The sequence below is a fragment of the Xenopus tropicalis genome, chromosome 7, assembly GCF_000004195.4.
Source record: "Xenopus tropicalis strain Nigerian chromosome 7, UCB_Xtro_10.0, whole genome shotgun sequence".
Lineage (NCBI taxonomy): Eukaryota > Metazoa > Chordata > Amphibia > Anura > Pipidae > Xenopus > Xenopus tropicalis.
In genome coordinates this window covers 124,459,256-124,483,010 of record NC_030683.2, presented here as the reverse complement: position 1 = coordinate 124,483,010, position 23,755 = coordinate 124,459,256, and the positions used below count along the sequence as shown (strand labels likewise).

The 23,755-nt window shown below is 43.1% G+C and overlaps 1 protein-coding gene across 7 annotated transcripts in view; it reads left to right on the top strand.

The window, feature by feature from the left end:
- Positions 1-23,755, top strand: part of dyrk1a.2 (dual-specificity tyrosine-(Y)-phosphorylation regulated kinase 1A, gene 2) — a 46,902-nt gene that overhangs the window by 8,200 nt on the left and 14,947 nt on the right. For 2 of the 7 annotated variants that reach the window (XM_012966075.3, XM_012966073.3), the window contains exons 2-3: positions 16,271-16,475; positions 20,546-20,700. In XM_012966075.3, the coding sequence (XP_012821529.1) occupies positions 20,638-20,700 (63 nt within the window). In that variant the 5' untranslated portion in view covers positions 16,271-16,475; positions 20,546-20,637. 7 annotated transcript variants of the gene reach the window in all.

Here is a 23,755-nt window from a genome sequence, read left to right as displayed (position 1 = left end):
GGGATTGGTTGCTCTTGGTTGTTGCACTTTTGCACCTGTATTAGGGGAATGGATGGCTTGCACGACGATGCCAGCCCGTTACTATGGGGTGCGCTCTGGCAGTGGAAAGAATTGGTGCCGGGCGTGCAGATATACATATTGTGCTCCCGAACTCCCCCACGCTTGCGCCTCTCACTTGCTGCTTTATCAGCTGCTTCTTTTTTTTTCTCTCCTGATCGAGAGGGAGCACGGAGTTCCTGAGCAAGCAGCCAATCGGCGCCAGCTCTGTAGCGCTCCAGCCAATAGCGCGCCGCTGCCTCCCGTTCCCGCTGTGTGAGCCGGCCAATGAGCTGCTTGTTGCTAAGGCGTTGGTGCGGCTTGCTTAGTGCCCGCGCATCCCTCCCCCACACTCCTTCCCGCCCGCACTTGGACACGTCCGCCGAGCGCCTGAGAGACGGGCGGGTGACTCAGCACAATCCAACATGTCTCTGTCAGTTAGAAATAAACCCGCCCAGAGGTGCGCGGAGAACTGCCACCCCGAGCAGCCGAACCGCACTCACACCTCGGGGCAGCGCAGCCCCTGCCAGTGTAACCGGGGATCTCCCCGGGCTGGCGGAGCCCCACTAACAATACTGTTTCCGTGAGCCCTGCCCATTTTCTGCCGCAGTGTGCCCACTGCCCCGCCAGGCGCTAACTGCCCCCAAACTGGACAGGCAATTTCCCGCCCGTTTGGAAGCGGAAGCGGCTGAGGGGAAGGCGCGCACACACGGGCGGAAGCGGGGGCCGCGCCTTATCGGGAGCGCGCTTTCCCTGACACAGATTTGCTTACGTTACTATAAATGGTTTGAAGCTGAGGGAGGCGGCATAAGGGAAAAGCTGCTCCCCCACCAAACCCCGCAGCCCCGGTGCGACGCCTCACCGAACGGGGGGTCTCTTCAGCGCTTGTGCGCCTCCCACTCCCTAGCAACACCCCCGCCTCCAGCTTCCAGTGGTACGTCCCAGGGTGTGGAGCTTCAGAGCAGGGAGAGCCCGGAGTTTGGAGCCGGGGAGACCGCCGCTGTGCCATTGCAACATCCCCCCGGTGGGGCTGCCTCGGATACCGGAGCGCCACTAGCCCCGGCCTGCTTCTGCCTCCCACCTCCGCAATCCCGGCCCTCTGCAGAGCGCTGTGCTCGGAAACCGGAGCGGGGGGAGAAGCCCATGTGACCTTCCATGACCCGTCTTCCCCCAAACCCCGGGCATCGCCGGGCAGCGGGCTCCGGGCACGGATTGGCTGTACGGGCAGTGCCTTGTGTCTGCGCCCCCATCGGCAACATGCTCCCCCAGAGATAGGCCGGGCAGCCTGCTCGCCGCACTCATCCCATATATACATTTCTCTCTCTATACTCACGGATTATAGCGACATCGCACCTGGCCCAGTGGATGTATGGCTGCTCGGCCCGGGATTTCAGCTCCACACAGCCTTCGGATCGGGGATTTAGAAGAGAATCTCGATGGTGATCACATCCAGCTCTGAAGAGGTGCCCCCTCAGAGAATGCTCTCAGCACTACACACCGAGTGGATCAATAAGGATCCGGTTTGTTACCTGCCGCCTTCTCACTGCAACAAGAAGCCCTTGAGAAGTTGGTATCCCTCTCTCTTAATGGCTTCAAATCACAAGTGCTTGACTGTGACCTTCATTCATATAGGCTGAGACCTCTAATAGCCAAAGCTGCTGGGGTGCGTTAGCAGCTAGTGGGAGTTGTAGTTCAGCAGTAGGTGCCTAGTCTTTAATGTGTGACTTTGTGTTAAGGGAGAAATATAAGCAGTTCCTGGGTATGATTGGTGGGCAGTGTATACATACCCCCAGTTCTACAGCCACCTCTGAGCCCCCTGTTACCTCTGTCATTATTACTATTAACATTTATTTATAAAGCGCCAACATACCCCACAGCGCTGTACAATAAGTGGGTTCCATACATTGGGCATACAGAGTAACATAACCAATAATCTGACAGATTAGAATTGCAGTGCCAAGTGCCATTATATTTTTACCTTGTTCTCTGTTAAATGCTGTTGTTCCCACTGCAGATTTTCTATCCGTTTTAGCTAGGCCAGTCCCTTATTGCCCTTAAATTGTCTGGTCCCAGTATATAATTGCTCTAACTTGTCTGGTCCCAGTACAGCTTATGTATGACAGTCACATGGTGACCAGTTGGGAAAAAAAAAGAAAGAAATTCAAAGCATATAATTTCTGTTGATACCCACCCTGTCTCTAAGGGAGTTGCATGGATGTTGCAGGAGATGTAAGGAGTATTATTGGTCAGGATTGTAACATCACAACCCCTTCTATCAAATCTTCCTACCTTTCCCACTCAGTGTGATCAAATCCTTACGTAGCTGCAATCTGTAGTGTGTACAAGGACATAAGCACACATAGAGCTTGTTTTTTTTTGTCCCTGTGTAGGCTGTCTCTTCCATTTTGCTTCTTGATATTTTTCAGTTTATGACAAACCGGAAGTTGCTTCCCATGTACCATTAATGTCATGTTTTAAACGTGCAAGTTGACAAGATATTACAATGCAGCTCCATCTAGTAGCAGTTTCCTTGTTTTTATTAGAAATATAAAAACCTTTGAAAGGGCTTTAGCCTTTACTGACTGTTTCAGATAGGGCCCTGGGCAGTATGGAGTTGTATAATGCTACAGTGTTTTTGTTTTATTGGAAACAAGTTATTTTTCATTTTGTAACATTGTAACTTGCCATTTGTTTGTTAAAATGCTGTGGATAAAAGCACGACTGATCCCCAGCCAGTGTGAGTCCAGTGAAACTGCCTAAGGCTGAGCCAGATACTGGAGTTTTGGAAGGCAGGACACGCCTATTTTCAGATAGATGGAACTTTCATGGCTGGGGATTCATGTTCTGTTTCTAGAGCTGGTGAAATCCCTTATACAGGAGCTTTGGCCTTGGAAGGTCCTAGTTGGCATTTATTCATCTTTTCCTGTTATAATTGTTCTGTTAAGTTTTCATTTGAGTATTTTAGATTTGATTTTTTAGTCCGATCTTGTTTTTGCTTCTTCCTCTTGGAATTTCAAATGTGTCCATCTTGGCCCTTAGAGGTTTTATGGGGGGCCCTTCAATTTCAGCAAAAAAGTTGTCTGTGAAATGCTAAAGTTGGCCCATGATAATCGGCTCGTACTATATTTAGAACCATATCGGTAGCGATAAAGGGCCTGTTTCTTAAGGAACCAATTACTGCCATTGTTTTACTTTAACCAAATAAGTGGCACGCCCACTTATTATTTTTTGGTGGAAACGGGACACTTGTGTTACAAAGAATGATTGTACTAAAATCTTAAGTAACTGTTGCATTGCTGTATATATCATCTGTAAAACCAATTGTGCAGTGTAGTTTTTATGTTGTGTAAATGTGGGTGTGTCTTGGAAATTGACACTACTTAGGCAGCTTTTGTCTATAAACAGAATGTGAATTCTGCTAATACATGGAACTTCTTTAGTGTTTTACTCAGGGAAAAAGCAGAACACAAGACACTCAAACACTAAAGAAGTTCCATTTATTAGCAGAATTCATTCTTTAAAATTGACATAGTGCTCTAATGCTACTGAAGTTTTATCATATACTAGCATAGATTTGCATGTTCCATTCCATAGGCCATGATAAAGTATGATCATTTATGAACATAGGTGCTAAGCTTCATACATGTAGTTGCTAGCAACCAATTAGTGATTTGTTTTGAAGAGTTTACTACAAGTTGCAAAACAGAAGAAAATGTATGTAGTTTACTAATCTGTTGTAAAGCTAGTTCATTCATATCATATTTACAGAATATTAGTTTTAAAGTTTGTGTTGAAAATGCATTCTGCTTTACCCTTAGCACAATTAATAAAGCCTCATTTTTTTTACTCCACAGAATAGTAAAATGGTTATAAGGCACTTGATTCTACACTTGAATTTCAGGATATCTTCTTTAGATAAGGTTGTTAAACTTCCAGTATAATGAACACACCCTTGTCTAAAACTAAGACACAGTGCAGAGGGGCTCGGTTATACAGAGTTTACTTCCTCAGTGGGGGAATCCATAACCTCCTGGCTCGAAATAAATATAGGCTTGTATTGCCACTTTAAGAATCAAGCGGTTATTAGGCTGAAATAACTTCATGTGTAAAGCTTGAAGAAAAGCAAATGAAAGAGGAGCCCACTCTGAATTTTTATATGTATATCATTGTGCTCAGTGAGCTTTTTAGCAGGGTTGTTGGCAAAACTCATGACTATACCCTGATACATACATATATACATTCTCTGACCAATACTGTCATTCACCTGAGCACAGGCAGTCAAGATGTCACATTTGCCAAAGTTCTTATATCCCCCATTACTATCTGCTTCTACAGACTTAGTAGTGACAGGTGGACCACTGCCTTACAGTATGTTTCAGCAATGTTATGCCTGTCACCAACACATCTACTTTCGGGTGAAGACACACGGAGCTACTAGTAGCAGCTACTTGTCATGGCTACTAAAACAGACAATGATAATCATTTACTGATAATTGTCTCTACATGTGGTTTAGAAGAAGCAATTCTCATTATTGCCTATGACAGGGTATTTCCTGGTGTTTAGTAGCTGTGAAAAAGTAACTGCTACTAGTAGCTCTGTGTGTCTTCACCCTTAGACAGCATGTTTCTTGGGTAGCTCTAAGGGAAGCAGTGGCCATCAAATGGGTATGTTGACCTCCTCAGTGCCTGTCAGACCACCCCAAGTACATTTAGCTTTAGTTCTCACATGCTATATTATAGACAACTTAGAAGTTTACCTTAGAATTACTGCTGGCTATATCATATCAAGGTGAACTGCCTCTTTAATATATACATTTATGCTATGATCTTCAGTTGATCACATGACAGTGTCGCCAACAGGAGTATTTAACACTTGCACAAGTTGGCTAGTTTTAATAATCTTTCTTCCATGATGGTTGATTGGTAATGAATTGTAGGTGGTTTGGGGTGTACTGCTGTAGTGCTGAAAGTGATACTGACACCAGAAATGAAACCTTTTTTTACATCTTTCATAACATTGTCTTTGCTTGAGCTTTATAATTTTGCCATAAACGTATTTTTTACGCTTTTACATTCCCTATCTGTTTCCCCATGTTTCTCTATGAGGGGGCGGCCATATTTGTGCAGCAGGAGTCCATTAGTATTAGAAGCTGTAACTGACAGGGTGAGAGGGGACAGTCAGGTTGGCAAAACAGTCAGGTTTAGTAACTTCAAGTAACAATTACTCACAGAAGCAGCCCTATCAGTGAAAAATGATCAACATGACCTATAGGTAACTTTTTTTTTTTTTTTTTTTTTATGTAGATTCATATTTTAAAGTGTTTTTTTTGTGTCCGTATCACTTTAAATATCATGCAAACTTTGCATCTCCTTTTGTGGTCAATGTGTTTGTGTATCACTACAGCACATTAGTGTTATTGTGATGGTGAGATTGTTAGATTGCTTTGTAGGTTCAGATGTTTTAAACTGACATGCAGTCTGAGTAATGTTTAAGGCCAATGCCATGGGGGGGCCCCCCGATGGGCAGCAAAAGCGCTTTAATTTGTCCCTTCATAAACCTGAATGGTAATCACATGTACTGTGCCGGTGCAGTTTATTCTAGGGATGCACCGAATCCAATATTTTGGGATTTGGCCAAACTCCAAATCCTTTGTGAAGGATTCGGGCAAATACCGAACCAAATCATAATTTGCGCATGTAAATCAGGATAAGGAAGGGCTAAAGAGAACCACGCGCAGCGAAAAATGTTCAACTTCTGTATTTGTGGCAAAAAGTCATGTGGTTTTAAGGATTTGGATTCGATTCCTGTTGAAAAAGGATGAACCTTGGGCGAATCCTGGATTCGGTGCACCCTTAATTTATTCTAAAGTGCGCTCCCACAGTATATGGGATTTCATAGCACATATTGGTAAGGGTTAAGACACACAGAGCTACTAGTAGCAGCTACTTGTCGTGACTACTAAAACAGACAATGCTGATCATTTACTGATAATTGTGTCTACGTGTGTTTTAGCAGAGGCAATTCTCCGTATTGTCTATGGCAGGGGATTTTCTGGTGTTTAGTAGCCATGGAAAAGTAGCTACTTACTAGTAGCTCAGTGTGTCTTCACCCTAAGGGTGAAAAGACAGAGCTACTTAGTAGCAGCTACTTGTCACAGTTACTAAACGCCAGAAAATACCCTGCCATAGACAATACTGAGAATTGCCTCTGCTAAAACACATGTAGAGACAGTTGGCTGTTTCTGTAGCTGCTACTAGTAGCTCTGTGTGTCTTCACCCTAAGAGGAACTCTGTTTATATTCTCCCACGGAGCTAATTGTAGCAGCTACTTGTAGTTGCTACAGAAAGAGACAGTGCTGATAACTGTCTCTACATGTGTTTTAGCAGAGGCAATTCTCAGTATTGTCTATGGCAGGGTTTTTTTTGTTGGAGTTTAGTAGCCGGGACAAGTAGGTGCTACTAGTAGCTCTGTGTGTCTTCACCCTTGAAGTTAGGGGAGACATTTCATGCTTGCAACTGTTTTGCTGACAGTCTTTTTTTATTTTTTTGTAGAGTCATTAAGCAGCATCTGTAGGGGAAAGAAAACACGTAAAGGCAGTGAATGAATAGTGTTTAAATCACTGGCTTCCTTTTAGATTTTAATGTTCATTGGGATGAAAAAAAAGGAAGTGAGTCAGTTGAAACTTTCATCCTGTCCCGATGCCTATTCATAGTGTTGTGCTCGAGTTTGGGTCAGACCTTAAATGAACTCTGTTTATCACTAGGCAATCAAGATCCCCTTGGCACGGTTACACCAAAGGAAGCTGTGTAACTTATGTGCTGCATATTAACATCTTGCTCCGACCCAACAATGCAGCGTTTGCCTTTTATTTATCTTCTGTTACTGAGTGGGTTTCCCTAGTCTGACTTGTAGGGTATTGCCCCGTCTTCTTGAGGAAAAATACATATCATTTTACTTTAGCTTAAAATTGTATTCATTCTACCCTATGTTCCCATTCTTGTAGGCAATATTAGTTGTGCAGCTTCTGTGCCGTCACTTTTATTTTTAATAATTTTATTTTAATAATTTTTTCCCTTTGAAGTATGTCCATATGAAAAACAGACATATCAAAGTTTTGTTAACTTTATTTTTTCTTCCATTTTGGGTTGGATGTTTGTTATGAGAGGGCTTGGAGACGTTTTATGTGTGCTATTTGCCACATTTTTAAGTAAATAAAGCACACAAATTGCTCAAGTAAGCATTGTCAGGTGATTGATAGGGCTCTGGCACACGGGGAGATTAGTCGCCCTCGACAAATCTCCCTGTTCGCGGGCGACTAATCTCCCCGAATTGCCATCCCTCCGGCGACAATGTAAGTTGCCGGTGGGATGGCACACACTGTGCAGGCAATTTTGCCGAAATCGCCGAAGTTGCCTCGCGAGGCATTTTCGACGATTTGCCGAAATCGCGCCGCCGCGTGTGCCATCCCACCGGCGACTTAGTCTCCCGCGAACAGGGAGATTTGTCGCGGGCAACTAATCTCCCCGTGTGCCAGAGCCCTTAGGGTGAAGACACACAGGGCTACTAGTAGCAGCTACTTGTCACGGCTTCTAAAACAGACAATGCTGATCATTTACTGATAACTGTGTTTTAGCAGAGGCAATTCTCCGTAAAGTCTATGACTGGGTATTTTCTGGCTTTTAGTAGCCGTGACAAGTAGCTGCTACTAAATAGCTCTATGTGGGGTGAAGACACACTGAGCTACTAGTAGCAGCTACTTTTTCATGGCTACCAAACCGTGGAAAATCCCCTGCCATAGACAATACTGAGAATTATCTCTGCTAAAGCACAGAGATAGTTATCAGTAAATGATCAGCATTGTCTGTTTTAGTAGCCACAACAAGTAGCTGCTACTAGTAGCTCTGTGTGTCTTCTCCCTTATAGGTGACAATCGTCTGACAAAACAGTTGGACCTTTAGCTCTGTCTTCTGGGCTGCTAAGTCTTCCAGTGCAGTCTGATGCCGCTATCTCCATTGAAAAGCTAATGTAACTTTGCAGAATGAGTAGAGTGCACCAGGTTTGGCTGCTAAAGGTGGCCATACACGCACCGATAATATTGTAGGAAACCTCGTTTCGTATGATATTCGGTGCGTGTATGGTATGTCGGCGAGTCGACCGATATCGCAGGAAGCTGCTGATATCGGCCGACTCGCCGATCGGACCAGTTTGAAAATTTTTATCAGGCGCCATAGAAGGCGCCTGACCAAAATCTCCCTTCAGCTCTGAATCGGCAGAAGGAGGTAGGAATCCTATTGTTTCTACCTCCTTACCTGCCGATTCAGCCCTGAATGTTGTGTGGCGGATCTGACGATGTTTCGTGCGACCGATGGTCGCACGAAACATCGTCAGATCACCACGTGTATGGCCAGCTTAAGGCAAGCAGGGGAATTACTAGTAGGTATTGACCGCTTATTGATGTCTCCTGAATGGAGTGCACAAGCTTTGTTGATATGTGGCACTTCACTGGATAGTTAGCCACTAGCCTTTTAAACAATTGCCCTGATAGGTGCAATTGTAGATACAGAACTGCCTACCTTTTTGTTTTTGTTAATCCTTTGAAATGGTTAGCCTTATCTTATGAACCCATTACAAAGAGTTGCCTGATTTCTCTACTTGTGTGTATCCGCTGTACACAAAGCAAATATTGTCCTTTTCAGTAGACCTGTAGTTACTCCTTCACTAGACTTCAGCCAAATTGGGCACCCCTTAACCCATGTGTTGTACCTGGTAAAATAATAATAATCTATTGGAACCAGCAGTATTAGGTGTCTAGCAAGGGGACAGGTTCAGCCAAGGGAGGTAGTGTGGTTGCTTATGTGAATCTCGCTTTAGTAAAGAGTTAACATTGTGTATATAGTTTTATTTCCACCTACTATATTGTACATTTATGTGAAAGGTGAGTTGTATTTATAAATAAAGGGATATATATATATGTTTGTTTTATATTGGCAAGGGTTTGAATAGTCTGCAGTCATTGGCCTGCTGGAAGGAGACACCTACCTAGTCTGTTTTTCAGACTGAAAATGTTTTCACCTGTTTGGCTCCATCCAGCTTGGCCACGAACCTGACCAGTTTCTAGGTCTGTTCCGATAAAACCCATCGACTACAACCATGCTTCACTGTGGGGATGTTGTTCTTAGGTTGATAAGCAGTGTTGGATTTCTGCTATTTGCACCAAGGCCAAAAAGTTACATTTTGGTCTCCTGAAACCAAAGAACCTTGCGAATGTTTGTTTTGTGTCGTACATTTCTTTTTTGTAATCTTCAAACAGGCTTTGTGTTTATTTTTCTTTTAGCAGTGCTGCTCTAACATGATGTCCAGCTGTATTGAGCATCCATGTTATAGTTGTCCCATAGACCGTTTCGTTTTCCCATAGTCCGTCTCCGCTGTGCCCTCCTACTGGCTTCTCTTAGTACCGCCCTCCTACTGGCTTCTCTTAGCAGTGCCCTCCTACTGGCTTCTTTTAGCAGTGCCCTCCTACTGGCTTCTCTTAGCAGTGCCCTCCTACTGGCTTCTCTTAGCAGTGCCCTCCTACTGGCTTCTCTTAGTACCGCCCTCCTACTGGCTTCTCTTAGTACCGCCCTCCTACTGGCTTCTCTTAGTACTGCTCTCCTACTGGCTTCTCTTAGCAGTGCCCTCCTACTGGCTTCTCTTAGCACTGCCCTCCTACTGGCTTCTCTTAGCACTGCCCTCCTACTGGCTTCTCTTAGCAGTGCCCTCCTACTGGCTTCTCTTAGCAGTGCCCTCCTACTGGCTTCTCTTAGTACTGCCCTCCTACTGGCTTCTCTTAGTACCGCCCTCCTACTGGCTTCTCTTAGTACCGCCCTCCTACTGGCTTCTCTTAGTACTGCCCTCCTACTGGCTTCTCTTAGTACCGCCCTCCTACTGGCTTCTCTTAGTACTGCCCTCCTACTGGCTTCTCTTAGTACTGCCCTCCTACTGGCTTCTCTTAGTACCGCCCTCCTACTGGCTTCTCTTAGTACTGCCCTCCTACTGGCTTCTCTTAGTACTGCCCTCCTACTGGCTTCTCTTAGTACTGCCCTCCTACTGGCTTCTCTTAGTACCGCCCTCCTACTGGCTTCTCTTAGTACCGCCCTCCTACTGGCTTCCCTTAGTACTGCCCTCCACTACTTACTAGCTGAGTTTAGTGGAGAGTCTTCTCTAGGTGGAGTTAGTCTTGCCATATTCTTTGTGGGTTTTAATATTGAATGTATTGATACTCCATAGGATGTTTAAGGGCTCTGGCACATGGGGAGATTAGTCGCCCGCGACAAATCTCCCTGTTCACAGGCGACTAATCTCCCCGAGTTGCCATCACCTGCCATCCCACTGGCGAAAGTGTAAGTTGCCGGTGGGATGGCACACACGGTGGCGCGATTTCGGGAAATCGCCGGAAAAGCCTCGCGAGGCAACTTCGCCGATTTGCTGAAATCGCTCCGCCGCGTGTGCCATCCCACCGGCGACTTACATTTTCGCCGGTGTGATGGCAACTCTGGGAGATTAGTCGCCCGCGAACAGGAAGTTTTGTCGCGGGCGACTAATCTCCCCGTGTGCCAGAACCCTAAGGTCTGGGTTTGTTTATCCTTTTAAACCCTAACCCTGATAATGCTGTTTGTTTAGATATGTTCTGAGACGAACACTAGGCTGCCCAGAAGAAAGTCTAAGGTGCTGTGTAGATGAGGGGGCAACAGTTAAATTAGAATTTGGGCTATAAGGCGCCTTTGTGCAAAGCACAGTTAAGTTGTATAGAATTCACTGTGCACAAGGCACATTATTTTCAGTGGTTGCTTTGATTTTAAAAACCAATGCCCAGTCAAACATTTTGGGTATTGGTTATCTGGTTGCAATGGTTCAAATTAACTTCACAACCAGGCAGTGGTTTGCATAAGAGACTAGTATGTAAATAGGAGAGGACCTAATGAGAAAAGTAATTAATAAAAAGTAACAATAACGAATTGTAGCCTTACAATGCAATAGTTTTTTGGCTGTCTGGGTCCCCCCCCCCCAAAAAAAAAAGTCGGAAGAAGGCAAATAAAAACTAAATTAAAAAAAAAAAAATGAATGAAGACCAAATGAAAAGTTGCTTAGAATTGGCCATGTTATCTTTCCCTCAGTATTGTCAAGTTTATAAACATTTCTTTTTAGAAATTTGGAATTGCCTCTGCCCTGCATGAGTCCTTACTGGCTAAACAGAATGTAAGCCCCTGATCTGGTTTTTCTATCCAGGTTTGATGCCATTAAAGTCACACGTAGCCTTTCACTTTTGCCACCTGATGGCACGTGCAACAGTATTTGGGATTTTAATTTATTATTTTTTGAGTTCCCACTTGCTTTTCACCTGCATTTTTAATGAATTATTGGCAAATCTTAGGTTCCCTGTAAGGCTTGTTTTGTGGTTAAACCTCTTCTTGGCTTTAAAATTCAATAAAGAGGTATTTTTAGCTCAGCTGGTATAAATAGAGCCCAGCCATGCTGATATCCCATGTGCTCGGTACTCGGTTACCTTCTTTGGCCTGAGACATGTAGTACTGTATCGCTATTCCGCTGCATCCTCGCTTTAAGCACGTTGTGCTTCCTATGGCTCCCCTAGAAATGCATGTGCAGTGACCCTAAAAATGGACTAAAATATGGTGCTTAATATTTTATATAGAGTAATAATACACTTAGGATCAGAACAGGCACAGTTAACTTTTAGTGTGTTATAGAACTGCCTATTCTAAGCAACTTTTCAATTGGTCTTCATTATTTCTTATATTTTTTCATATAGTTTTTTTAGTTCTATTTCCTTTGTCTTCTAACTCTTTGCAGCTTTCAAATGGAGTCACACTGACCCCAGCACCAAAACACTATTGCTCTATGAGGCTCCAGTATTATTCTTATTGTTATTTTTTTATACCTTGTTTATCTATTCAGATCCTTTCCTATTAATTTAGCATCCTCTCATTCAAACTGCTCCCTGGTCACTAAGGTAATTTGGACACTAGCAACCAGATAGCTGCTGAAACTCCAAACTAGCTGCTGAACAAAAAGCAAAATAACTAAAGAAAAAAAAACCCAATACAAAATGAAGACCAGTTTGCAAAGGGAGAGGCCACACAGAACATCAGTAGCCAAAATGCCCCTATCACTTCTCCTAATACTGTTTATAAAAAGCGCCCTGTTGGGGGCAGACAGTGTGCATTCAGTATTTGGCGCAGTGACAGGCTGATGTGGTTGTTGTGTCCAATAGTGACCTGTGGGTTGCCAGCCCCAACCATACCTGACCCCCCTAATCCCCTCTATAGACCCACCCACCACTGATGTCACTAAAGGGGTGGGGCGTGGGCAGGCACATGCCTATAAATTAGCTGGCAGTGTAAGGTCGTGAGCGGGTAGGGCAAGCAGAGAAGCTCGACGTGAACCCGCTGTGACCCGAAAATGTAGTGCAGAGGCCTGTATTTGGCCGGCCCATCACTGTTTTCCAGCAGTAGTAGTGGCAGCCATAACACCCCTGCGCCACTGGCCTAAAGCTGACCATACCGGCGCCGATATTATCGTATGAAACCTCATTTCGTATGATATTCGGTGTGTGTATGGCAGATCGACAGGATGACCAATATTGCAAAAGCTTCGCCGTTGAATCGTCGGGTGGAAGTAGAATCCCTATTTGTACCTCCATGTCTGATGGTTCAGCCTTGAACGTCACTGGAGGGAAACGAACGATCCAATGGTCACAGGAAAGGTTGTAATTGGTTTGTGTATAGCAACCATAAGACTTGGTAACAGGTAATTTGGGTACTGACTGCCAGGTGTTTAGCACACGTGGTGCCAAAGTGCTCCCAGTGACTTATGTAAATCCTGTCCGGTTGTTTTCCCTTGGAAGTGTCGGCCATCGCATACTGGCTTTTGAATGGTTTAGGGTTTGGGGTTAAACTTAGAACAGCTGACATTCACTGCCATACTGGAACGTCTGTATGTCCAGCGTACTGAGCGGCTTTACAGTAGTCCATTCCTCCCTCCTGTTTGTTACTTTTATTTCAAGGACTTCAGCTAGAATTGGTGGAAATTCAGGAAGCAGATTGATGAGGCGAATATCTTACCGGTTCTACTTTAGGATTCAGCATTAGAATTTCTTACATGGGAAGGGGGGGGGGGGGGGGAGATACCGTTGGCTGTGGAATACATATAAACCCTTTGTTAGAGGTGTGCAGAGAACTGAGCTCAGATCTTCCTTTTCATTGACTGTTGTGATGGCTTTGGGGCCTATACTTTGAATAGTGAAGACAGAGCTGGGCACAGTTGGCCAGGGGAAAATTTCACCACTCTAGTAGGATTTTTAGGTCCATCTTATCAAATGGTGTAAAAATGGAGAATGAGTTATTATCACACTTTGATTAATATGTCCCTTTAATCCTAATCGATTGAGCTGGACAGTTCCTATCTGGTGGAATGTGGAAAGCTCAACTTTCTACTGGCTACCATCATATTTTTTTTTTTTTTTTTTTTACATTCACTGTTCTGTAGTTAATGGTGGAAATATCAAAAGTGAGAAGTTTGAATGTTACAGGATATTATCAATCATAGCAATAATCTCAGTATTACTAATGAGTGCTGCATTGTTCTTGTAAAAAATATCTCCCCTGACTTACCTATAAAAGTACTAAAATTCTGTTGGCTTTCTGGCAGTTCAGGTTATGGGGCAGTTCTAGGAGACCCCCTGAGGAGTATCTTCCTGTAGGGTGAAATACTATAACTAATACTGTGGGGTTGCATTTCTATAATTCAGGGTTTTCCTCCATCTCCTAGATGGAGTGCAAGCTAGGCCTAGAGTGCTATTTGATACATTAGATGTGGTGTTTGCTGCAAGTAATGTATCAAATTGTACTATTGCTCTGGGAACAAGCTTAAAGGAGAAGGAAAGGCTAGTAAAGAGTTAATCTCAAGCTGCAGGCATACCTTCAGCTCTCTCAATAGTGCCCTTAAGTCTCCCCATATTCCTCCCATTCAGATGATCAGAAGCCAAACAGGAAGAAAAAACGCTGAGCTGTGTAAAGAAAGTTCCCATAATGCCTCACTCCTGCACCGAGACCCAGACCAAGTGTACATGCTCAGTTAGTAAGGGTATGAGGAAGCTTTCTGCTGATTGGCTCAGATCCACATTCCTAAGGGGGAAGAGGGAGTTAATTTAGCATTCTTAAGGGAGCGAGCAGAGAGCTGCGTGTCTCTGGCAAAGGGAAAACAGACACAACAAATCTTTTGATAGAGAAGTCAGTGCAGCGTTTCTGTGAGTGCTTATGGCTGTATTTACATAGACCTTTCTGATAAAGCTTACACTGAGTTTTTACCTTTCCTTCTCCTTTAATGGCCTTTTGGTGCTTATGAGAGATGTACCAGCTTGGAAAGTTGCTGAACCAACTTACTGAGTGGCTAGTAGGGAAACATTTTGTCTGAATTCATTTTCATAACTCAAATAGAATATAAACCGAAAAATTCTGGTGTAATATTTAAAAAAAGCTTTATGGAGGTTAACTGTCTTTTTAATGTTTGTGTTTTTGAATCTTTTCAGTCATTTATCCAGATACTTAAACTGACATTTATAGTTCTCATAGTAAAAATAATACACTGTGTAACATTCTCTTCATAGTGATGCTTGCCCTGCACACACTGGTTATAGTGGGTTTGCTCTGTGTGGCAAAATGGCCAGCTGACCTGTTGAGCATTTGCTTCTGCTTCTGTAGAACCTGCAGATGTGGTCTCTAACATTGATTTACAGTTATTTATCAGTATGAATATATGTGCCTTGCTGAGTGCTGTACGAGGCTGCATGCAGTGAGTGTAACATTGTGTCGCTTGCACCCTAACATGTACAATGGGATTTTTCCTCTAAGAGATGTGAATGCTGATTAGTGCTGCTGCAGTTTTATCCCGTTGCTGCCTGTGTTGGGAGGGGTTCTCCAGTTTCCTTGCCAACCATGAACTGGCTGCTGGCAGCTGTGTTTAGTCAGCTGTGTGCCTTGTGGTATTATGGGTACTTCTGCTGCTGAGACAGCACAGCTGACTTTTTTTATTTTTAGACCTAGGCAGGAGACTAACCCTGCCCATGGATACTGGCCCCCTATTGGATGCACATAGAGCAATCTCAACCAATTAGCCAAGGAATTCTTTACTCCTAAATTTAAAAGGAAATTGTTGTTAAGAGTTTACTGGTGACTTTGGGGACATTGAGAGCCCCTTGAGTGGAACTAGCTATCTCTGCACACACTAGTGTCAGCTGATGCACAAATAGGGAGCATAGGGCAGCAGCACGGAAACACCAACACTTTAGTTATCCAATGAAACAGCCTGTCCCAGCCATCTACTGGGTCTGTTACCATGGGGCATTTGTTTCACAGAGTGTACTTACTCTAGGGGTTGTTCACCTTTTAAATTAACTTTTAGTATATGACGTAGAGAGTGATATTCTGAATCAATTTACAATTGGTTTTTATTTTCACTTTCAGTTATTAAGCTTTTGTTCAGCAGCTCTCCAGTTTGGAATTACAGCAGCTATCTGGTTGCTAGGGTCTTGTTTCCCTTAGCAACTGGGATTGGTTTGAATAAGAGACTACAATATGAATAGAAAGATAATGAATTAAAAGTAAATATTAGAATAAAAATTGTAGCCTCCCAGAGCAATAGTTGTTGGTTGCCAGGGTCAGTGACCCCTATTTGAAAGCTGCAAGGAGTTAGAAGAAGGCAAATATAATATAATTCAATAAATATATAGATATAGAGATCAGTGGCAATGTTTCTAGCAATAGGATATTCTCTAACATATTATAAATTAACTTTAAGGTGAACAACCCCTTTTACCTTCCATAGTGATTCTCACTGCCAACTTACCGCCACATAGTCTTACAAGTCTTATTGGTTACTTTTACCTGTGATCACTAGCCATATCTTTCTTGTTGTTCTTTATCCTGTGCTTTATGAAAAGTACCAGTGCAATATTAACCATTATTTACCCAAATCAGTAATAGGGAGCTCACTGGTGCCATTCAGCTTCAGATCATAATTGTTGCTAAATGTAAAAGTGCAAGCTAGTAATACTTTGATGTCCTAATTGTGTTGCCATTAGTGACCTGAAATGTGCTGTCCTTTCTTTCTTCTCTGCAAATGATACTGCATAGTTTAACTCTCTGTCTACCCTTTGGCTTCTGTTTTGTTGCTTTTCAGCCTCTGTTTGCAGTGTAACTGAGTAACAGGGAGGATTCGGCACAGCTTCTACTTCCTCCCTTCTCATAATGTTACAAAGCATGTACTGAGGAGTGGAGCCTCTCACTGGGAAGCTAATATGCATAAGCAATTCACTGATTCAAGCAGGATGTCTGAGCATCCATCTTCCAGGGAAACTAACACCAACAATTAAATATAAGTGCAGGTAACTTCAAGTTTAAGCTACTAAATCACTAACATCTCCTTTATATCCTTTCATATCCTGTACTGGCAGCATGTTGAAGGTGATTGGTCCAGGCACATTATGTCTTAAAAGTAATAAAATATTTTTGTGTTATTGTGTCTTATGTACCTCAAGCTTTCCCAGAACTACAGCAGCTTGTACTGTGTGCCTCCCCTCATATTTCAATGGGGTCAGGGTTTGCGAGATGTAGTTCTGCAACAGCTTACACCCCAAAGGTTTCACATTCTTGTGCTAAATCTGGAAGAAGCTGATTCATTTGCACTTTTTTCTTTCTGTACCCCCCTCATTTAAACATTTTAAAGGACCAGTACCAAAAAAAGTAATTTCTTATCGACATGGATCCATTTCTTGCAGACATCCCAACTGCCATTTTAGTGTTCATGTGCTTTTGCAATTGTAAATCCCATCTTCCGCCCACTCAGGCTCAAGGCCATAGGGAGCTGCATGTTATTGTTCTGTTACTATGTTAAAAATCAGAATTATAATGAGTGTTTGAATCTGACTCTTCCAACTCATTGTGGGCAAATGTATTTTACACTAGTTACTACATTTTCAATATGACCAGAGGTTGCCATACACGGGCCGATTCTAGCTGCCCAAACTGGTCCTTTTATACCGACTAACCGGCCCATTTATGGGCACTAATGATGGGCTTGCCCAACCTACATCTGGCCTGAAATCAGCCAGATCTCTGATCAGGTAGGTTTGATATTTTGTTTGATCGGGGACCGTGTCTACTCGTTGATGCGGTCCCTGAACTGCCGGCGCCTATACCAGCCGTTCTAATTCTATCGTTTAGCCGATATCGCCACCCGTAAGTGGGGATATCGGGAGAAGAGATCTTACCATGTATGGCCACCTTTATAATCTATTTTTACTATTCAGAACTCATTAAATGTATATTGCCATTATTTTTATGTTTCAGTCAAGTGTGTTTCTGTCCAAACAAAAAAAAAATATATATATACAGTGTGCCTGAAGGATCCAACAGCTGCCCATGTCTGCTGCTTGTACCTTTTTGGTTTAGGGCTGTGACAGACGAAGTCGCATAGAGAGGAAACTTCTGCGACTTCCGCAAATCGCGGCGTCACGTATGCCATCCCACCAGCGATTTACATTCTAGCCGGTGGGATGGCATTTCAGGGAGATAAGTCGCCCGGGACAAGTGAGATTTGTCGCGCGGCGATTTATCTGCCTGTCTGTCACAGCCCTTAGTGTTGCAGTAGTGCTGAAAAACATGTGGCTTCTTCATTTGTCAAATCCTTAAGGGGGGATTCTAAGCTTTAGACCAGAAGGGACAATAGTGCTCTGGGCACATCCTGCTGCTGGAATTTTTGCTGGTTCGTTTGCACAAAGAACCAGCATTATTAAAGAATAAGGAATTTTTTTTTTCTAGCTCTAAAATTACTCTAAACTTCCCCCAAAATAACATACTTTAGTCCCTGCATTCAGTCTGATCTGGTTTCTGAGTTAAAACTTTCAACTACATTACCTTACTTCCTGGTACAGCGTGAAGCCCCACCCCCTCTTCTTTCTGAGCTGTCCTGATTTCTTCGACTACAGGATAGTCCGAGGAGACCTAGTGTGCACCATTCATTTTAGATCAGCGTGCACCATTCATTTTAGATCACACACAGGATTATCAGGAAGAGCTCTTACTCTGCTACTTCACTGTAATGTACCAGCCCCTTACTGATGGGTGTTACACTAACTGCTAACTCTCTCTATGGGGCAGTGAGCCATGCAACTTTTCAGTTTATCTTCATGACCCCAGCAACCAAAAAACGATTGCTCTTTGAGGCTACAATTGCATTGTTGTTGTAGACCCACTGCTTTTCATATTTCAGGATCTTATTTGAACTGCTGCCTGGTTGCTAGGATGATTTGCACACTAGCAACCATATAGCTGCTAAACCAATTGCAAATGGTTTCAGAATAGCAGTCTCTAAAACAGGGGTCCCCAATCTTTATACGCGTGAGCCCCATTCAAATCCAAATATAGTTGGGGAGCAACCCATGCATGATAAAAGTTCCAGGGCTATGAATGGCTATTTGGTAGCCCCTATTGGCCTGGCAGCCTACAGAAGGCTCTATTTGGCACGATACTGGGTCTTTAAGCAACCAAAACTTGCCTCCAAGTCAGGAATTCAAAAATAAGCACCTGCTTTGAGGCCACAGGGGGCAACATCCAAGGGGTTGGGGAGCAACATTCTACTCACAAGACACACGTAATCTCCCCGAACTACCATCCCACCGGCGAAAGTGTAAGTCGCCGGTGGGATGTCACACACTGCGCAGTCGATTTCGGCAAATTGCCGAAGTTGCCTCGCGAGGCAATTCCGGTGGGATGGTAGTTCGGGAAGATTAGTCGCCCCTGGCAGGGGAGATTTGTCGCGGGCGACTAATCTCCTCGTGTGCCAGAGCCCTTAAGGGTGAAGACACACAGAGCTACTAGTAGCAGCTACTTGTCACGGCTACTAAAATAGACAATGCTGATCATTTACTAATGATTGTCTCTACGTGTGTTTTAGCAGAGGCGCTTCTCAGTATTGTCTATGGCAGGGGATTTTACTAAGTAGCTCTGTGTGTATTAAAGTTAATTTTATGGTGAAAACCCCTATTAAAAGACACAAAGAGATCCCTGATCTCCTGCAAGTCTGCATTTGATATAGGGCCTGTAGGCCAACACAGATACACTGCCCCTTGCCTGTTGCCAGTCACTTTAATTGCATCCCCCTGACACTGTACATGGCAGATTTTGGTCCAAAACAGCTTTTGAGCTTTTTCTGACCACAATCTACCCCATATGCCCAGTGACAGGCAGATGGCATTAAAGTCAATAGCAACACACAAACTCTTGACTGGTAAAGCCCCCAAAACAGCTCAATAAGGGGTCCAGAGCTTCACTCCAGAGGTTTATGGTCACAATCAGACTTTACTTCAGAATGTAGTTCTCACAGCTCCATATGGGCCAACAGAATAGTATCAGGATAATTTGGATAAGGGAACACTGGGTGGTTTGGACACTTTCTTTTCTGTGTTTGTAAGTAGCCCAAACAATTGGTGCCAAACACTTTCCCCTCTGGTTCCCTTGAGGGCTAGTTCCCTCTGGTGTGCTTCATGTATTAAGCTCATTCTGATCCCAGCTGCGTTCATTTAAGCATCCTGATACTAAAATATATATATTTTTTAAGTTCAGGCAGCTGCATTTATGTTTTAATGCCGCTCATCTGGGTCAAAAAAGCCAAAAAATATGTAAAAATAGGTTGTAATTATGAGGTTCTTGTTCTTGCATCTCCTCCCAACCTTTACAAAGAATCTGTTGGGAGGAGTGGAGACAACCGGTTCGACACATAAAGAATTGGAAATAATTTCGCATAAAAAATCTCCAGGTTCTGTTTGTATAACAGTTTGTACAGATTTGCACGTTTTGACCTTATTGCATAAACCTGTAGTTAGTACAAGGCCATAGAGCCACTGACCCCACCCCCCTGAAAAATGAATCTCTAATAAGCATATTATTAAAGCCAGTTTGCATTGTCATGTTTTGTTACCTTTAATCGTCTAAGGGGATCTATTGCGAAAATGAATGTAATATAAGCTTCATCTGACTGAAATAAGGAACTTTTTTAATATAATCAATTAAAAAGTGTCCTGTTTCTAAAGTAACCAAGTTATTCTTCACTTTTCCCTTCTCGTCATCCATCCCTCTTCTTTCTCTCTTCATGCAGTAGGCGGAGTCGGGTTTTGATTGACAGGTCTGATTTTTTTTGGGGTGGTTGCACCCTTGAAGTGCATTGAGTTAGCTGCACTATCTTGTTAGCTCAGGGCTGGGGGAAGTGAGATCTGAATAAAATATATAGAAATAAGGTGACATCTAAGGTGTTTGTTTTTTCTTTTTTTTTTATTTGAATATACATTTCACATGTAATTCTTCACCTTCGTTTGTCACAAAATATATAAATGTACAAGTCAATATGACCTTGATTTGGTTTCAGGGCCGTTTGTAAAACCTTTTCCTTGTTTTGCAGGTGGCAGCAGTACAGGATGCAAGTCGTCGTCCTCCTCTTCCTCCTCTTTCTGTCTGGCTGCCCCTTTTGCCTTTGTCCCCACTGAGGCAAACATGTCGAGCCAGCACAGCCACGCTCCTTTTTCCAGCCTTCAGTCAATGGCTGATCATCAGCAGGTAACTCCTCAGTGACTTAACATTTCTCTACTTTCACAGAAAGTGTTTAAATATATATTTGTGTGTTTTGAACCATGGACTTCTACTTAGGTTGGAATAATAAGTGATGGATATGTGTGCATGTTTTTTTCATAAGGTATTTTCCACACGTCTCAAAATGGCACCATCTAGTGTCAGTCTGTTCTACAGAGGCAAGTTTCAGGTGTATAAGGATATAGAGGAAGTGTTTTTTTTTTTACCTTAAAGTAAAGGGCTGATATGGACATAAGCTATATATTCTATAGCCATAGAACCCTTGGCAAACTAAATTTGCACAATTCTGCTGATAACAGGGTTGCTTTTTGGTGGCCTGAATGAGCGCATAGCCTTGTAGACCGATGTCTCCTTGGTGTGCTGGGAGTCCTTCTCAAGATTGTCAATTTGGTTGAAAGTCAATTGCCAGAAATCAACTCTTAGGGCTCCTCCCCATTTGAAACACAGCTTTCAGCACAAAAATCCATCAACTAACTGATTCCATTGAAATCTGCCTGGTTAAACTCAAAAACACGTAACACAATTTTTTGCACTTGACACATTTTCAGAAGCCCATATAATAGGGTGTCGTGTTTGGAACTGACAATGATTTGAAAAAGAACGTATATAAACAGGATAAGAGTTTTCATGCATAAAAAAGCCAGTCTGTAAAGACCCAAAAAGGTTTATAGGACCTAAACATAGATCCACTGGTACATGGGCTAAGCACAAAATTGTGAATTGGTTGGGGCCTCCCAATTACTAGTATGAATTAATCTACGGTAATAATAATAACTTGGATAACGTGGATTGGCTTAAAGGCATTAACGGGTCCCAAGCCAAGCCAGGGCTCTTGTGGCACTTGTGGCCACTTATCTTTCTCTACTATCTGCCCACTCAGCTAGTATATCTTGCTTTGTGCTTTTCTTCATTGGCTAAAAATACCACCTTTCCCTCATTGGCAGAGTCAGCAGGCTTTTAAAACCCTTGCAAACGTGCCTCTCTGGAAAATCACCAAAAAGGGGTTTCCTTCCCCACCAGCCTGAAGGTGCTAGCCTTAGTATGGATAAAATCCCTCACATACAGTATATGTTTGCACCTTCTGGTGTAACACCATGCTTTTAGGGCACTCCCTAACCTTACCAGACTCTGGGCAAGATAAAAATCCAATGTGGGTCAGCTATATAACAGCCAAGGATTTAAATCATTTGCTTCTCCGACAGCAAAGTACAGACTTAAGACTATGTTGTATACATATCTCCCACTCGGGCATGCTGCTAGCAGCCAGTTTCTGTAACTGCCCAAGGTTTCTCTGCCTAAATTGGACTGGTCTTTGAGGGTACAAAGGGACTAGTGCATTGTAGCTACTCCATACACATTAACCAAATAGGACTGAAGTACAAAATGGGTTGGAAATGTACTTCAACTGGATGCAGACTGACTATAATGATTATCCTTATACAGTACCTCTCCATACACAGAATGTATCTTTAACCAACACATCTTCACTTGTTCTAATATAACTAGTTGTGAAAAGATGTGGTTCAGCTTTGCAGGACAGGACTTTCATATGTTAAATGACACAGCCCCAGAGGCATGCCTCCTTGGCTTAGTAGAGAACGTAGTGCCTGGTAGCCCCCTGTCCTTTGATACTGCTGTGTTCTTCCATGCTAAGAAAGCAGTAGTGTTATTAAAGCTGCCTGCCACACCTATCATAAAGAGCAGGAAGAAACTCATAAACCAGGCCCCCATCCTTCATAAAGCTACCTGAGCAGGGGTTGCCCAGACATATTTGAGAAAATATGGGGCCCATGGGTAGATGATTAGACCACTGCTGCAACACAGAAAAAAATGAAAGCAGGTTTATGACATGTCAAAACAAAAGTTTGATACAGCAGTGTATACCCAGCGGGCCTGCCTTCTTCCCTCCTTTCCTTAAGCTGGCCATACACTGTAAGATCCACTCGCTTGGCGAGGTCACCAAGCGAACGGATCTTCTCCTGAAAACCCAACCTAAGGTTGGGTGATATTGTGCAAATTAGACGCCAGTTATCGGTCGAGCAGGCCTGTCTGTGGTGCCAATACACAGGCAGCTACAATCTGCCCGTGTCATAGCCACCTTTACTCTCCTTACTCTTTTTTTTCTTTCTCTTACTTTTCTGTACTTGATCATTTATACTGCTGTTCCTACTGTTGCCAACCTTTTTTTTAATAGTTTATTCTTTTATTGTTTTATGTAACATACATGAAACAAAACAGCAGGAAAAAAAATAAAATAGGAAAGGAAATTATATACCGTTGGTTACAATATTGCGGTAACATATTAAACATATTTCAGTTTTGTTATGACAGAAGTAATATAGTAAAATAGGTTTGGTTGGTATGACAAAATTACAGTTGTACAGCGCTAATCCATTCAATTATATTATTGTAGTAGGTTTTGCAGGTAGTGCGGGCATATTTAAAGTGATTGTTGCGTGGGTACTGTTGGCAACCTTAACAACAAATTATCATTTATTTACTTTTTTGGAAAATGGCCTCGCGAGTCTTTTTCGGCGATTTGCGCGAAATCGCGCCGCCGCGTCTGCCATCCCACCGGCGACTTACATGTTCGCCGGTGGGATGGCAGGGGGAAGGCAACTCGGGGAGATTAGTCGCCCGCGAGCAGGGAGTTTTGCCGCGGGCGACTAATCTCCCCGTGTACCAGAGCCCTAATTCTTCTGTTCAGCTGCTAAAGCACATAAATAAAACCTTTAAAAAAACTTTTACCTTTGGAAGATTCCATTGGCTCTTGTGAGTTTGTGCCTTCCTACGTAGCAGTTGCCGTTTTTAGAACAAGAAGCCTGATCTTCAAAGTTTTTTTTTTTTAACCTATGTGTGAGTTTCACGTCCGTGATTAATTTGAGAAAATACCGACACCTTGGAGGTGTTGACACTCACTCCCTCCTTCACAGTTAACTCTGTCAAACCTGTTTTTATAACACCTGGGTTGCTCTCTTGTCAGTGGGTTTGAAACTACTGGCATCATCAGAGATTTTGTTAA